Consider the following 16607-nt stretch of genomic DNA (forward strand, 5'->3'; position numbering starts at 1 on the left):
CGTATAATGTTGTTGTTTACACTAATATAAACTTGACTTTTGACATAAACACAAAAATATACAGTATACATCACTTAACATCAGACTTGAACACGCATGTTAAATGCTGAACGCATATGCTGTTCGATCAAAGGTCTCATCATTGTCATTTAGAATAACGTCTCTTACTTTCGTCCTTGACTTTGTATGCGATGTGTTTACATCATATAGTTCTGCGCGCTCACGAGAGGACCATTTGAAGGGAAAATAGTGAAGTAACTTTTCGCACATTATTTCAATTCTAAAGTGTGGTAACACTACACTTATTGATTATAACACTTATTGGTTTTGAAAAATGCTATTGCATGGCACACGAATGTTATTTGTGTTCGGGTAGTCATGGCATCGTTTATCATAAGAACAAAACGTCTACATGTAGGATTGTACAGAATTTCACTCAAATATGTGCATGTTAAACAATGTGACCTGACAATGTGATCATGAATTCCCTGTCACTTAGATATGTTGTTAAATATTGTCAGCAGCTGGGAAATCCCAGTGACGTCATTGGGAAACACCCCGCTTTTTCAATCTCTAGCATAAATGAGTTCTTTGTCAGAGTTACGATAGGTATCGAAACTCTGAACGATCTGTGACAGGTTTGCGATAGTTTCGAAAATCTATCTTATCTTAACCTTTAGATATCTTATCTTTGAACGTAAGTTGTTAAGATTTATCTTAGCTAAGATCGTTTCGAAAATCTAGGCCCTGATGTTTATCACTCATGAAGTTTCACATGGACAGGACAGTCTATAATTTACAACAGACCGTGTAAATGGATGTGGGAGTTTGAAGGTATAAAGCACTGTGCAGTGTTTGCCATTTCTTGAATTAGGGAATATGGGCGAAATCTGCTTTGAAGTCGCATGCTCAAAACCGTGTACTTTGGTAAAATGAACGATCACATTATTCGGACTTGTCAACAATTCCTGTCTATTTTTCAATGAAAGCTGACAATCAGGAGTAGAAACCAAGAACATGTACTACTGCATAACCTAACACAATCGACACAACTGAATTATCAGTTCCTCCACCAAGCAATCCCGTGCAGTAAGTATAATGGCACATGGGATAATGTATTTACCTACAACCCATCTGCGTGAGAAACCAATAATGTGTTTCTTTGCTCAGGATTTGAACAGCATGTTAGGAACTTTGTGCAGTGTTTTTTCTTCTAGGATGGCAAACTAACCCAGGCCAAAATAGTAGAAACTTTGGCATCTTTATTGAGTGACCAGCGAAACTTTCTTAACTACAGGAAGACTGATCTTCCATGTCAAGATGCTGTTAAGGAATCCAATTGTGGTGTTAATTAAACCCCCGTTTACGAAGTAAATCGGGGGTATATAGCGTTCCGTCTGTCCGAGCTTTTGTACGGCCCATAACTTTTTAACAATGCACCCTAGCTTCACCAAACTTGCTACACACATTTGCCACAATGAGTACTTGTGCCTTTTGCTAGTTTGAAGATTCTGAACTTTTAATTTTGTCCGTTTCCATGGAAACATTAAGAAACTTAAACTTTTAGGGTTGGTGTTTTATACGGCCTATATCTTTTAAACTATGCACCCTAGCTTCACCAAACTTTCTACACACATTATTTTTTACTTACCCAGCATTTCTCCTTAATGCATATTACTGCTTGTTTCTTGAAAGAGAAAAGAGCTGTGTGAGGGTCTTTGCTTGAAGAAGTTGCTCCAACTAGCTGAGAGGCCAGCCCATCACGCAGCTCCCATGTAACGAAGGGAAGTGACGTTACGGATCCTCACATTACTCTTGTCACTGTTCTATATTCTTTTGCTGGGTACCCCACGATTGGCGTATCCTCGCAAGTATTGTTTGTTTTGTTGTATGTTGTCTTACGTTTGTCGTAATATTTGTTTCATAAACCCACACAGTGGAATAAACAAATTAAAGCATACATAATCGGGTAGGGACGCATTGTGATTTTACACTGCTTCGTTGCAGATATCATGCCCTCCTGCTCAAAAAGCTGGTGTAATATGTCGGCGTGGGATCCCCACCCCCTGTGCCTTAATTGTACATCTCAATGCCTCCAGGGTCACGATGTAAAGACTGTTTACTGCTTTCACCCACAGCTTTCAGACAGTACCTCTGTGTGTGTAAAAAACGCAGAACACCGCAGGCCAGGAAACACCGGTGCACGATGTCAGACTACTCAGACGTTTCGCCTTCTAGATCGGCTATCTCGGATGACCAACCCCGGACCTCAGCTGCTACCTTGATGTCGGACCCCATGGTTGTAGTCTCTACCCAGAGTACTTTAACAACCACAACAGCATCTATCTTTACGGCGGTGACCACTGTGACGCCCGGCGTGGCGCTCACGTACGAAACTCCCACAGGCACCCCCACCTACGGCACAGATGCTCTGTCTCCCACAGGCGCCCCTGCCTACGGCACACGCTCGGTCTCCCACAGGCGCCCCCTTCTACGGCACTGACGCCCATGATAGACCCCTCCCTCCTGCAGTACATTCAGTACTTACAGGCCAGACAGCCGTCGACACCAGCGCCTTTACAGACGCCTCCCATAGCGCCTCTGCAGACGCCTCTACTAGCGCCTATACAGATAGCGCCTATCCTTAAACAGCGCTGATACAGACGCCTGCGCCTCGTCTGGCCCCTATGCAGACGCCAGTGCCTCGTCGGATGCCGGTACAGACGCCTTTACAAAAGCACCGTCTACAGCATCCATGGAGGCGTCTATCCTGGCGTCTCGGGCTGTGCCTACAGACGCACACCCGTGACAACCGCCCAGACAGACGATTAGCCATACCACCCAGTGGCGCGCCTCCACCTCAACCTCTCGGGGAAGGGGAAAAGGCAGGGCATCATGCGCAATAACACTCCAACGGAGCTATTCCAGTGAATAGCCAGACAAGCACGACTGGGACTTACACCCCGTACCGTCCAAGTTGTCGACACTCCAGTACGTGGGAGACTGGGTTGTTGCTGGCAAATTTGTGAGATCCTTGGGGACCCATATGTCACCAACATCATCCGACATGGGAACAAGCTGGCGCTTATAGATGACCCGCCGCTACATGGGTACAAGCTGGCACTTATAGACGACCCGCCGCTCACGTCGTTGCCCATAGCCACCTACCCCCCTACTCAACAAACGCTACCTGGAGCGTCCACCTTATTCAGGATGACCACCTCAGGCTGCTGTGCTCCCAGGACCAGGCAAAGGATGTATTCATCAGCCTAGATATCGAGGATGCCTATCGACATGTCCCTATACATCCCGACGACCGGGTCCATTACCAATGGGCGGTTCCCCCATTTGGATTTTCTTCGGCACAGTGGCTACTCACACAGCTTACCACCATCACCGGGACATTCAGTTCGAGGCATACATAGACGACTGTCTCCTGAATCATTGGGACACCGTCACTCTACTTCGCCACAGGGACTTCACCTCCTGGCTCCTGTACCTATTGGGGTGGAAGATCAACCTCAGGAAGTCAGAGTTGACACCCTCAAATCGCCTTCAGTTCATCGGGGGCCTCTTCCAGACGGACCTCTATCTCTTCTCTGTACCCAGAGACCGGTGGGAGCGCAGCAGGCGCACCTGATTCACCTGATTTCAGCTCTCCACCTACCACGCACTCTGCGCCAATGGCAAGTCCTCCTGGGCCTCCTAAACTCAGCACAGGACTTGACCTACAGAGGAAGGCTCCAACTGCGCCCAGTTCAGATGTTCCATCGTCCTCCCGGATCATCTCAAGCAGCATCCCCGGTGGTGGACGGTGGAATCAAATGTCTTAGGCGACGTTTCCTTGACAGGACTTACGACACCTCTGCGCCTATTCGTGGACGGGCCCCTGCAGTGATGGGGTACACACCTGGAGGGACAGGTTGCCTCGGGGCTGTGGTCCGCCCGATCAGCGCCTATGGCACATGAACAACCTTGAACTGGAAGCTTTTATCTTGGCCATCGCTCACTGGAAGCAGGCCCTCAGACACGCCCGGCTCTCCATCTCGACGGACAACATCACTGTCATATGGTGCCTTCGGAACCAAGGAACGACTCACTCCACTTCGCTCCTTCAACAGACGTTCCGATTGTTTCACCTGGTGGATCATCTGAAGATTCAGTTCCAGGTCCACCACATCCAGGGCTGCCGAAACATCCTAGTGGATGCCCTCTCTCGGCCAGGCAAAGTGGCTCCCACAGAGTGGAAACTTCACCTAGATGCCTTCGCTCTTGTTTGTCGAGACCACGGTCTCCCCAACATAGACCTATTCGCCACCAGCAAGACTAACAGATCCACGACCTACATATCTCCGGTGCTGGATCCACTGGCTTGCGCAGTCGACACTTTCAGTGTCCCCTGGGAAGGACTTAAAGCATCCGCTTTTCTGCCACCTGTACTCCTCCCCAAAGTCGTCCAGAAGATCAGATCGACACGGAACCTCGATCTGACTTTGGTTGCCACCAAGTGGCCAGCGAGGGCTTGGGTTGTTGACCTCAGAGAGCTGTCCGACGTCAACCCACTGCCACACCCAGATTGCCAAATCTGCTGATCCACATCGCCCAACCACCAGGAGCCTCTATGATGTCAAGTGGCAATCCTTCGAGAGCTTTTGCACGGGCAAGCACCTAGACCCCACATCTGCATCGCCTCAATTCCTGGCCGAGTTCATGCTCCATCTGGGTCACAAGTGTAAGCTCAAGGGCAGTACCATCATGACCTACCTGGTGGCTCACAACTCCGTCCTGGCAGTTCCGGAAGATCGACGCATGACGTAAATCCTGGAACTACAGGCTCTGCTCCGCTCATTCAGGCTGGGAGACCGAAAGGCGAAATCCCCTACACCAGCTTGGGGCTTGAACATCATTCTCACCTTGCTAAGAGACGTACTTTTCGAGCCACTCGAAACGTCGTCATTCTACAACCAGACGAAAAAGACGGTGTTCCTACTGGCGCTCACCACAACAGCCAGTGTCAGTGACCTACACGCCCTAGACATCACCTTGGTCAGCTTTGAGCAGGGAGCACACGGAGCCGTGCATCTGGGCCTATGCTGGGACTTCATTGCAAAGAATCAGCTCCCAGGCCAGCCCGATATATCGTTCCTCATCCCCCCTCTTTCATCGATTGTAGGCGCGGAAGAGCTCCGTCTATGTCCGGTTAGAGCGCTTCGTTGCTACATCCGACGATCCAAGGAACGCCATAGACAACGTACCAGTATCTGCGACCTCGCGAGCGGAAGTCAGCCACAACACGATCGCCCTCTGGCTACGAGCCATCATCCTTCAGGCCTACAGGGCAGCGGGATTAGACCCCCTATGCTCCAACAACCTGCATGAGATCCGGGCGGTCGCCTCCACCATGGCGCTACACAGCAACTGCTCTCTACGCGCCATCATGGAGGGATGTTTCTGGCGATCCAACACGGTCTTTGCCAGTCACTACCTGCGAGACGTCGCATTGTAGGATGTGCAAGGCACGCACAGCTTTGGTCCGTTAGTAGTGGCCCAGCAGGTCACCACTACTACACGTCATTGACCACGCCTCCAAGTCCAGAGCCAGCCTTTCGACCTCCCCTGGCGTAAGCCCTGGACTAGAAGGTTCATGCCTCATTTGCATACGGCTCAGTGCTCCAGTCTCGACCTAACCGAGCGTTATTGTCAGGCTGCGCAGTACCAGGACACAACGCATACCTGACTCTTCCCTTCCATGTAATGGTCATCCAGGCCGACCACAGCCGAAGACGGGCTGACGGAAACAGAGTTTCCTATACATGGAGTGGTCACCCGATGCCGACCACACAGCCGAGGACGGGCTAAGGGAATGGGAGGTTCCCACACATGGAGTGGTCACCCGATGCCGACCACACAGCCGAGAAATTGGCTAGCGAACAGAGTCTGGAAATAACAGATGAAAGTCCACATCTGAAGGTATGCCCACCTCCGGTTCAGTCCGATAAAGATGCATTAAGGAGTAATGCAGGATAAGTAAAAAATCTAGTAAAATCCTAGATATTTTTTATATTTGTATACTTATCCTGCATGACTGCTTCTAAAGGGACCTGCCCATCGCAGATCTACCTCCCCACGATGCCTTCTGATGTTTCGGACTACAGAGTAATGTGAGGATCCGTGACGTCACTTCCCTTGGTAACGTGGGAGCAACTTCAAGCAAAGACCCTCACACAGCTCTTTTCTCTGTCAAGAAACAAGCAGTAATATGCAGGATAAGTATACAAATATAATAAATATCTAGGATTTTACTAGAACCACAATGAGTACTTGTGCCTTTTGGTAGTTTGAAGATTCTGATTTTTTTAATTTTGGCCGTTTCCATGGAAACATTAAGAAACTTAAACTTTTAGGATGGGTGTTTTGTATGGCCCATATCTTTTTAACCATGCACCCTAGCTTCACCAAACGTGCTACACCCATTTACCCCAATGAGTACTTAAGCCTTTTGCTAGTTTGAAGATTCTGAGTTTTTTTATTTTTGCCGTTTTCATGGAATCATGGTGAAACATAAATTTTGGGTAGAGTTTTTGTACGATCCATGTTTACAATATTATGTATCCTAGCTTCAGCAAAATTGCTACATTAACCACTATGATTGTTTATTATCTTTTATAAGATTCTGAAAGTTTTCTCTTTTGCTCTTTTTCATTTAATGTATAATAAGTATGCGTCATGCTTTGTAGTTAATTTCCAGTATCAAAGGATTCCAAGAATGTATGTTGTGCTAATCAATGATTATCCCACACTAGATTGAAATATAGTTGCAAAAACATGTGTTCATTTCAAACATAATGCATCCTCATGGGGTTACAAAGGAAAGGGCAGTTCCTCTGACTTAAAGCAACAGGTATATTTCATTAATTAACAAACTATTTACTATTTGTTGTTGACCAGCGGGGATAACAGGGGTATGTGAGCTTTGCTCACTTCTTTCTTGTTACAAATAGGTCATGGACTTAAGAATGGAGTGCATTGAATTCTTTTTGGTTTTGAGCGTTGTCATGAAAATACTCACCAAATGCCCACTCACTTACTCTCTGGTAAGATATATCTCAAGTAAATGGTAACCAGCCCTGAAAGGTGAAGTTGAACAAAGTGGCAACCCTTCTTGTGGACAGATGTTTGTGACCATGTCAGTAATGTGTTTGGGATTTTAGATGTATCAATTGGCAAGCCCTTACTTCTTAAAGTAGCCATGTCAAGACAGCAGTACGAGGAAAAGAAAATTCATGAGAAAGAGAAAGCATGTGTTTGAAGAGCTGTCAGAACTCAAAGCCAATTAAAAATGACTAAGCATGGACATGGACCATAAAATAAAATCAGTAAATAAGGCAGAGAACAGAGGCGTGATCTCATTCATATCCCAGTCTAATGCTATAGGGAGAGCAGCAAAGGAAAAGAAAAACAGTTGTTGCAGGTAGCCCAGAAACTGGAAAATAAGATTTCAGAACTGAAGCAATAGGCTGTCACATTAAATTGTCTTTCTTTTGGTATGGAACCATATAACAGTGAACTGTTATGTGAATTGTCTAACTATTGGATAATAAAATGTGTTAAATCATGATATCTATCATCTATAATCATATTTGTGTTGAAAATCCTTGAACTTGGACAAATCTATACAAGTCCTGGGTAGTTGTTTTGCAATGGCTGCTTTTAGTTTTGAATATACTGTTTTGCAAGCAATGTTTTATTTTGATATTATATTTTATATATTATATTTTATATTTTATATTTCTTTCTGCTCTCCTTAATAAGTTGTATGTTATTTTTCAGGCTCACCAAGATACCATATCAAAAACAGGTTCGACTGCCAAGAATCGTTTCACTGTCTAACATTTGGCCTTGTAAAGTGACAATGCTGGGCTGTGCATATTTGAATGCAGGTGGTTCCAGTGCTATGCTTGGCAGCAAGAAGTGTTCCCCATCAATGGAGTGATGGCTACCCTGCCAACTTGCCTCTCTGCGCACCAACATACCTGTGTGTCTGTGTCTGCCTGCCTGCCTACCCACCACCAGCCTGCCGGCCCGTCATTGGTTGTGGCATCCCCTCGTGTACAGTACATATAAGGCAGAGAGACACAAACACATGATAGCTGCTTGCCCCTGGACACTTTTTATTCATGGATTTAACAGTTGAAAACACTAAAGACAAAAGGACTATCTACACTTCTGAATGACCAATATGTGGACTACCTTATTATGTGTAGTTCCTCTTCAATAAAGTTGTGTCCAAGACAATTCTAGAAGAAGAAAAAATAATGTATCATATTTTCATACATATGTAAAAAAAAATCATGTCCATGGTTCAATAATTCATCATCGTAGGTAATGATGGCCTCAGAGCTTTACAGCATGGGTGTGTTTACATTTCAACCACATGGAGATCTATACTGTTCATTTGTTATTTATAAATACTAGTTCACATTGTTATAACCATGTTTACTTTCCGTTGGTTGAAATGGAAACAAGAGTAACCATTGTCTTGCAAGTGTAATCTCTCCTTTTCAATATGTTCCCTTTTGTTTGCGTTAAATGCAGCTCACCTGAACATGTAATTACGCTCTTATTTTTTTGTCTTTATTTACCAAACGAAATCAAGTTGCATCAAAGGAACAGACCATTTATTATGGTGTTGGTGAACTCGAGAGCATGAGAGGAGGGTCTCCATTGTGATGATAGGTGTAGGGAGAGTTTTGTGTAAATAAATGTGCTATTTTGGGAGGGTCGTGAAAAAGGGCAGATTTATATCTTATCTTGGTCAAGCCATGTGAGTTAATTGATGGCCTGTGTGTCCATTGTAAATATCACCCCTCAGAACAACTGGACAAGTGGAGCTGAAACTTTGCTTACTAATTTCTATCATTCTATCAATTTGCAGTTCAAGAGGTTCCAGTCTGATTTGCAAAATGGCTGCCTATTGAAAAAGACAAACTTTATGGACATCACTTGGCCATTGTTTTGAGATTGATATTGTTTTGTTTATGGTAGGGCTGAACCTATTTTTTCAATTTTTCAATTTTAAACTTGATTTGAAGTAAGAAAATTGAATGTTGTTCATTCCTTTAGATTCCCTTAAGATATATTCTATGCTCTCTAAAGTTCTTGACTCATAAAGTAGACATATGGCACATACATTTCTATCAATAGTGAGATGAAATTTCTTTAAAAGTGGCATAATGGGGATTCTTGGGCAGATTACTATGATTGTAATAAGAGCCATCTAATCAGTTGTTAACAGTACAGGACCTGGCTTATTGTGTGTCCTATTTGGATTGCATAGATTGTTGCTCATGCAGCCAACCACAAGATTTTCTGGCCTGGACTAGGACTATTTACAGGCAACATTGATGTAACTGAAATATTATAGACTTTCTCTTACTTAAATAGTATTTAGAATTTTCATAAGAAATGTTTAAAATTTGAAAACATCTTCTAAAAAATCTGCAAGATTTTCAAAGTGCAAACCTTGTGTGAACGCTAATGACTAGTGCTTTTGAGTTTATTAAGGCATGATGATAGACATAAATCTGTCCACAACAATAATATTTTGAATAAAACCCAGAAATTCCTGCTTCATTTCATGTTATTATCAATTGGCTATCTGTGTGGTTATGTTTGTCATTAACTTTTGCAATTTCCATATCTCCTGAAATTTCAAATCCTGGAAATGAATATCCAGTTGTGGGGTCTCCAAGTAGCTCACAGAATTCCAGAAGCCATGTTTTAGACATGTTCAATTACTCATGACAGCCATTATGAAAATGTCATTTTTCCACAATGTTCAGCCACTTCAAGGTTCTGAATTTGATATTCTGTAAGATTTGGGAATAAAACTTATAAAAACAAATGAATTGGTTCTTAGGCAATGATGTTTGAAAATATAATGCGGGTGGGCACTGGTTGTTTTTGGTTTGTTCAAACTGTAGTATGTAAGCAAATGAACAGTTGTGTACCATCAACCTGGGAAAGGGTCTCCCTACATAAACAAGCATACAAATTCCTATTGCCGCCATAAAGCAGTGCACATGTGAAGGGAAGTAACTGTGTGGTATATTGGATCACGTTCTTTTTAAGTATTAGAATTTTTTAATTGTTTTTGAAAATGGAAATAAAAACGAAACTTGCGGCAGACTCTATGGTGAAGCGGGCGGTGCCTGAGAACCAAGACTATTATTTATTTTAGCCTAACGTAGCATGTTTGAAATATTTCTTTTCACAACTATGACCTTTGACAGTTGTGCCATACAGTCATAATGAACTTGTAGACCAACCGTTCAATATTTCTTAATGAATGCAAGTGCTTAGCCTTGTGCCTAATTGTTGAATTAACTTATTGAATTGTTTATTGAAAAGCTCCATTACGATTCACTTGATTGGGAGGCATAGAAGGCACCTAATTAACAGAAGGGAGCATTTTGCTCATAACATTTTCCACTGGTTGGTCTGGTCCTTCTGCTTGGAAGTTGCTGTAATATTGCTAGCAGCAGTGGTCGTCAACAAACAAGTTGTAGAGGCATAGGACTTTCTGTTTTCTATATTTTCCCCAACCAGAAGTAATATCATTGAATGGGGGTGTTATCATCCAACTTGGAAGTGTGTGTAACATTCTTTTGAAGATAGTTGGAGGCATAGGTCTTTATGGTTTAAAGCTGTCTTGCATTAGACGTGTGTCAAGAATATATTTCATAACATAACAGGAAAAGTGTCTTTAGGCTCATTGTGTTAGCAGAGGCAAGGTTGTTTAATCCAGTATGAGGTTGTGGTATGCATCAACAAACTGACAGAAATGGTATGACATTGGAAATTTGGGGTAGTTATGTATTAATTCCTCTAGCTCTCCATTACCCCTTCATAAAATATTTGGGGCGGTCGGGTAGCCTAGTGGTTAAAGCGTTAACTCGTCACGCCTAAGACCCGGGTTCGATTCCCGACATGGGTACAATGTGTGAAGCCCATTTCTGGTGTCCCCCGCTGTGATATTGCTGGAATATTGCTAAAAGCGGCTTAAAACCATACTCACTCACTCATAAAATATTTGGACATCAATATTGACAGCAACTTATTAACTTAATAAATCTCCAGGTGAGCTGCAGTGCAGTCACACTTTTTTTGTACCTGTTACAATATTGGTAATCTTTGTGTCATTTCATTGTGATGTCTACAATTTGGCACCATGTTTTGCTTTTTATCACTTTTAGCATAAAGCTGTGTTGCAACTTTCAAGCCTGAGGGTAGCCAACTACACAGACCATTTTTATTTGTCGGATTCTCTCCCGTGACTCTGCTAAAGTTTGTTCGCTCCAAGCCATGTTGGTACTATCACAAGTCAAATGATAATTTAAAAAAAAATCAGTTTTGGCCTCCATATCATGCATGCTGAAAATCTCTTTTGGTTTATTTCATATAATTTTTGCAAAGTACCTTTGTTAGGTACTTACAGCGATGCTAGTGATGCTTTCCTCTTCACATGTTATTATTTATCTGAATCTAGTGATGTTAACAAGATATGTTTCACTGTTATTTGTAACTTGCATGCAGAGTGTCTTAAAATTGATTCATGTTTATTAGAAATGCTAATTTTCCTTTCACTTTGAGGGAAGTTATGTCAGATGCAATGATCGTGTGTCTCACTACACATTGTTTCCTTATTTCATAAGACCCCACTGTTGTGTTCAGGTGAGCTCTCATGCCGATGTTGGCTCTATTTCTGTGACCTTAAGTGGCCTCATTCTAAATAACTTTCATAAATGATCTCTGCAATATATGGCCTGAAATTGGTATTATAATAAATTGTCCACTCCCCCTTTTTTTAAACATTCTTTATGAGATTGATTTTAAGATGATTAATGTGATTAGGTCAGGTTCATTTGATTTTAGCTTACCTCAACTGAAGTTCAAGTGAGCTTTTCCCAGGAGCATTGTCTGTAAACTTTGTGGTGCAGGTCTCGCTTTCACTCGTCAATTACAAGAACTATTCACCCGTTTTATAAAATTGGTATTACACGGGAGCTAGTTTAGGATTCTATATGCATAAAATATCCAAGAGAGCAAATTGTGAGATGAAACATTCTACAACAAGGTCAATGTCCACTACTCAGAGATACGAGGTCTCTGATTAGTTATTATGCTAAAACACTCAAGTCATTTTATCGCTAGATCTTTGTGGGTGCAGTTGGTAACTAATTGCAAATTGATAATTATATTACTACAAAACTCAGAACACATTAGATAGTCTCAAAGGTGACACCCTTTCTAAGAAAGTTAACATTACTCTTTTTGTTTGCCCCACTGATTGCTCAAAAGCTTCAATTAGGGTTGGCATTTCTGCTAAGGTTCTACACTGATGATCCTAGAATTAAATAATTCTCACCAAACTGATTTTAAACATGGTATCCAAGGCAACGATATTGAAATTGTCACTCTTACTGTAACATTGCTATTTCTGCAGGCATCATTTGATGTGCAGTTAAAAAATGTGGTATGCAGAATAATGTTAGTTATATTACTGTTATCAACTTTGACCTTTACATACCCCTGTAAATCTAGTCTTACTGCATTTGGACATCTTTTTTTTAAACCAAAATACCTTATATTGAGTATACTCTGAAATTTGGCACAGCTTTGAATTTTGACCTTCTTGTACCTTTGAGGATTCCATGTTGAAAATGTATATTTGGCCAGATACAATTACTAAATTCTCAGTGTGTAATTCCATGTACATATAGTTTGGATGTCTTCAGGTGAACTAGTCTGTAGCTCTATATTTAGTACTGGAATTCTTTCACTCTTCTGGGTTTTTTGTTTCCATCGTGAACTTCGGAAGATATACAGATGCATGTTTATGCTGCAGAATCAGGATTCATGATTTCTTTGAATTTAAGGAAAATATTGGAATTCAGACATATGTAATTAATTACCAGGGGGTAAATGCATGTTTGACAGGATGTTATTCAGATTATCACATAGTTCTCTTCATAAACATCTTTTGTTTTGTATGTTTTGCTAGTTGTCACATCCTAACATGTAGTTTCTTGTTGAAAGCAGATAGCTGGTTTTTGGGTCGTTATATGTTGAGGTGTAAGCCAGTACAACTGATCAACAGAAGTAACATGATCAGTTGCAGAAAGGCTGGGAATGAGCTTCTACTTTAGTTATTATGGTTTCAATCAAATGTTGCATTTAATTAATTTACAAAGATGAATAGAGAATTGGATGAAGGTGACTGTGGCAGATTCAGTTATTATAGTTCACATCTTTGAGCAGTATTTCTCTTTGTTCTTCACACTGTCTTTGAAAAAGAAATTGCCACTATATGACTGATACATTAGATATGTAATTACATGTGGCCAGAGATTTGTCAAAAACTGTGGTTTCTAATTGAAGGCATATCATCTGTGTCACGACAATCATTGTTGAAAATTATACATTTTTTTTTTTTCTGAATGGGGATAAATCAGCGCTGGATTCATTTAAATTGTTTGGGACAATAGTTCACAGTGACAAGGGCAGATTTACTTACTAGACAAAAATAAACTTGAAATCTACTCTTTTTTTCCCTTTCATTAGTGTGTATGAGCTACGCAGTTGAACATGGTACAATGGAATAGAAATGGCTAAGGAGAATGCTTTTACTGGTTCGTTTATGGATGAAACTTAAAATTGCCACAGCAGCCACATTGAAAATATCATTCTTAGCTCACCTTGTTGACGGTTAATTCATGTGTTTTTCCTTGACATCCATTGTCTATAGTGTGTCTCCAAAGATACCACTGGACCAAAAAAGCTGAAACTTAACATATTTGTTTCCGTCAGTGATGACACCCGGATCTATTTAAAAGATTCACATCCAATTTTCAATATGGCCACCACAGCAGCAGTTGTCCCAGCGACTGGATGATGACGTTGTTGATTTCTCAGTAGCACTTCATGATCCTAACCATCACCTCATCTGAATAAAATGGGTTTTCTTTCAAATTCGGTCTGATTTATCTTTCTGGTTTTGTTGTCACAATCTTACTGATGCTATATGCTCATGCACAGTTTATTTGGGTGTCAAGTATACATGTGAAGTTAGTTGTGGGGTTCAAAGCAGATTTTGAAAAGACTATGGTCACAGCTCAGCCATGTTTGTTCAAAATGTGATGTTATGCTCTTAAATTCTCTCAAAATGCATTCTTGGTTTTGTAAATATCTTCTCATCTGAAGTTGCTTGACTGAGGAAGCTGAACTTAAGCATGTGAAGAAAAGGAAACAGTTGTTCTTGGTTCGTTGTGGGACAGCACGCCCCAAGACACCCGTCACTGAACAACTTCCATATGTTGTGAATCGTGCTCTTCATGCTCTGTATCTGTTGAAGACTACACTAAATAACTTGACATCGACATAAACGTTTTTTGACGGAGATGTCCGTAGTCTTTAAGACAGAAGTTTGCTTTGTCTGGAGGAAATAGAACTCGGGGAGAAAACACCATTTATGATAGAAAGAAGTTAATGTTCACACTTTCGGTGAATGTAGAGGAATATTGTACTTTGGGGTTTTTAAATTCAGACATTATATTACAGGTTTAAAAGGGCCGGGTACATACTCAGGGTAGTAAAACCAAGGAATTCTTTTCTGCTTTGGAGAACATTTTTGTGTGGGACCTATAACTTGAAAACTACTGCATGGATTCTTTTCAAATTAAGCGAACAATTTCCATACTAATAAAAAAAGGTGCAGTGCAAAGTGTTGCTATGTGGATATTAAGAACATATGATTTTTTTTCATGTTTTGAACTTATTTTTTTTACTTCCACATTTGTGCGATCTGTAACTTGATAACTACTGCATGGTATCTTTTCCAATTTGGGGTACAGTTTCAATACCAATAGGAGAGATGCAGTGCAAAGTTTGATCTCGATAAGTGGATTTGAGAAAATATTTATTATTTAAATTTTTTTTTTAATGTTTTGAACTTAGAAACATGCTGGAGTAGAAGTCGGGGGTATTAGTGAGCCCTACCCATATCATGGTAGCAGAGCGTGGTTACAAGCTTTAAGTCAGTTATGTCTGAAATTCTGGAAAAAGTGCTCTGTAAAGAGTGTTAAATGGGGAACATTTTGAAACTGAAAAAACTAAAAGCTTATGTTAAGTCAGCCTTAACAAAAGCCCCAAACAAGTTGTACAATATACTAGAATTTCTTGATCAACCATCTCAAAATGACATTGGAGATGGCATAGTCAGGTGAAAGCAATCAAATGTTACGACTAAACTCACTTTGGCTTTTACAATGTATCAAGATCAAATTGTAGCTAAAACTTACCAAGAAATTAGCCATCTTGAAGATGAAACTAATGTAGTTGAACAAGGCACAAGTTCACATAGATAATAGGTCAAATGCGACCCGTGAAGATTCCGGGGTAGAATAGGTCTTCAGCAACCCATGCTTGTTGTAAAAGGCGACTATGCTTGTCGTTAGAGGCGACTAATGGGATCGGGTGGTCAGGTTGCTGACTTGGTTGATGCATGTCATCGATCCCAATTGCGTGTATCGATGCTCATGATGTTTATCACTGGATTGTCTGGTCCAGACTCAATTATTTACAGACCGCCGTCATATAGCTGGAATATTGCTGAGTGCGGTGTTAAACAACAACAAAAAAAATAGGTCAAATGCAACTATTATGTCAAGTAGTAGTTCAAAAGCTGCATTTATGACATGCAAAGACCAAGCACCAGCGACTGCTGAATACAAGCTGTTGCAGCTAAGGCAATATTTTGGGGGTGAAACTTTGAAAGTTGACAAATTTGAAGCCTATTTGCCCAGGCTTTTCTAGAGATGTTGAAAGATTTGCTGATGTCATGGACATTGGTGTCCGTCTGAAAGAAGCAAGGTGTAAGAGCTTGGTAATGGGTTACTGTATGCCACTTTACAAAAGGAAATGACTGAATCTTGGGTCGCACAATGTCAAAGATGGCTTCATTATAGTGAATGGGTACTTCAGGAAGCTGAATACCAAACAGTAGCTATGAAAACATATAGTTTTCTTCTTTTCTGATAAGGCAAAAGATAATAGCTTAAAAGAATCATGTTCGTTTGTCAGTAGTGAGTTACAGCAAAATAAAAAAACAAACGTACTGGAACATATTGCACAAGTCAAAATAGGGAATTGCACTGGAAATAATTTTTGTCACTGATGTGTCAAATATTGGAAATGTCCTCCACATGTGTATCATAAAATGTTTTGAAAGCTTTAAATGTGGCCCTGAATGTTGTAACCTTAATCAAACGACTTTTGAGCAAAAAAAGAGTATACTAGTGGAAAAAACGTAAATGTGATTCATATAAGTGGGAATAACTTATTTGGCCATTTGTCTGATCAATGTTTTATCATAACCAATTCATTGACAAAACCAGTACCTGTTAGTAACAGGAAGAGCTACACGCCCTAACAAGAGGTGTGGCGTAACAACTCCATTAACAATGTCAATGTGACCACCATTTGTGTTGATACAGGCAATGGAGCGGCACATTGAAGACACCAGACAATTGAAAACAGCCTGGGGTATG

General features: G+C 41.2%; 1 protein-coding gene across 2 annotated transcripts in view; it reads left to right on the plus strand.

The window, feature by feature from the left end:
- LOC139468138 (eukaryotic translation initiation factor 4E-like) overlaps positions 1-14031 on the plus strand; it is an 87417-nt gene extending 73386 nt beyond the window's left edge. For both annotated transcript variants that reach the window (XM_071249912.1, XM_071249913.1), the window contains exon 7: positions 7831-14031. In XM_071249912.1, coding sequence (XP_071106013.1) covers positions 7831-7890 — 60 coding nt within the window. In that variant the 3' untranslated portion in view covers positions 7891-14031. The remainder of the gene's footprint in view (positions 1-7830) is intronic.
- The last annotated feature ends 2576 nt before the right edge of the window (positions 14032-16607 follow it).

The sequence above is a fragment of the Haliotis cracherodii genome, unplaced genomic scaffold (assembly GCF_022045235.1).
Source record: "Haliotis cracherodii isolate W230 unplaced genomic scaffold, xgHalCrac1.p SCAF_2, whole genome shotgun sequence".
In the NCBI taxonomy this organism is placed as follows: Eukaryota; Metazoa; Mollusca; class Gastropoda; order Lepetellida; family Haliotidae; genus Haliotis; species Haliotis cracherodii.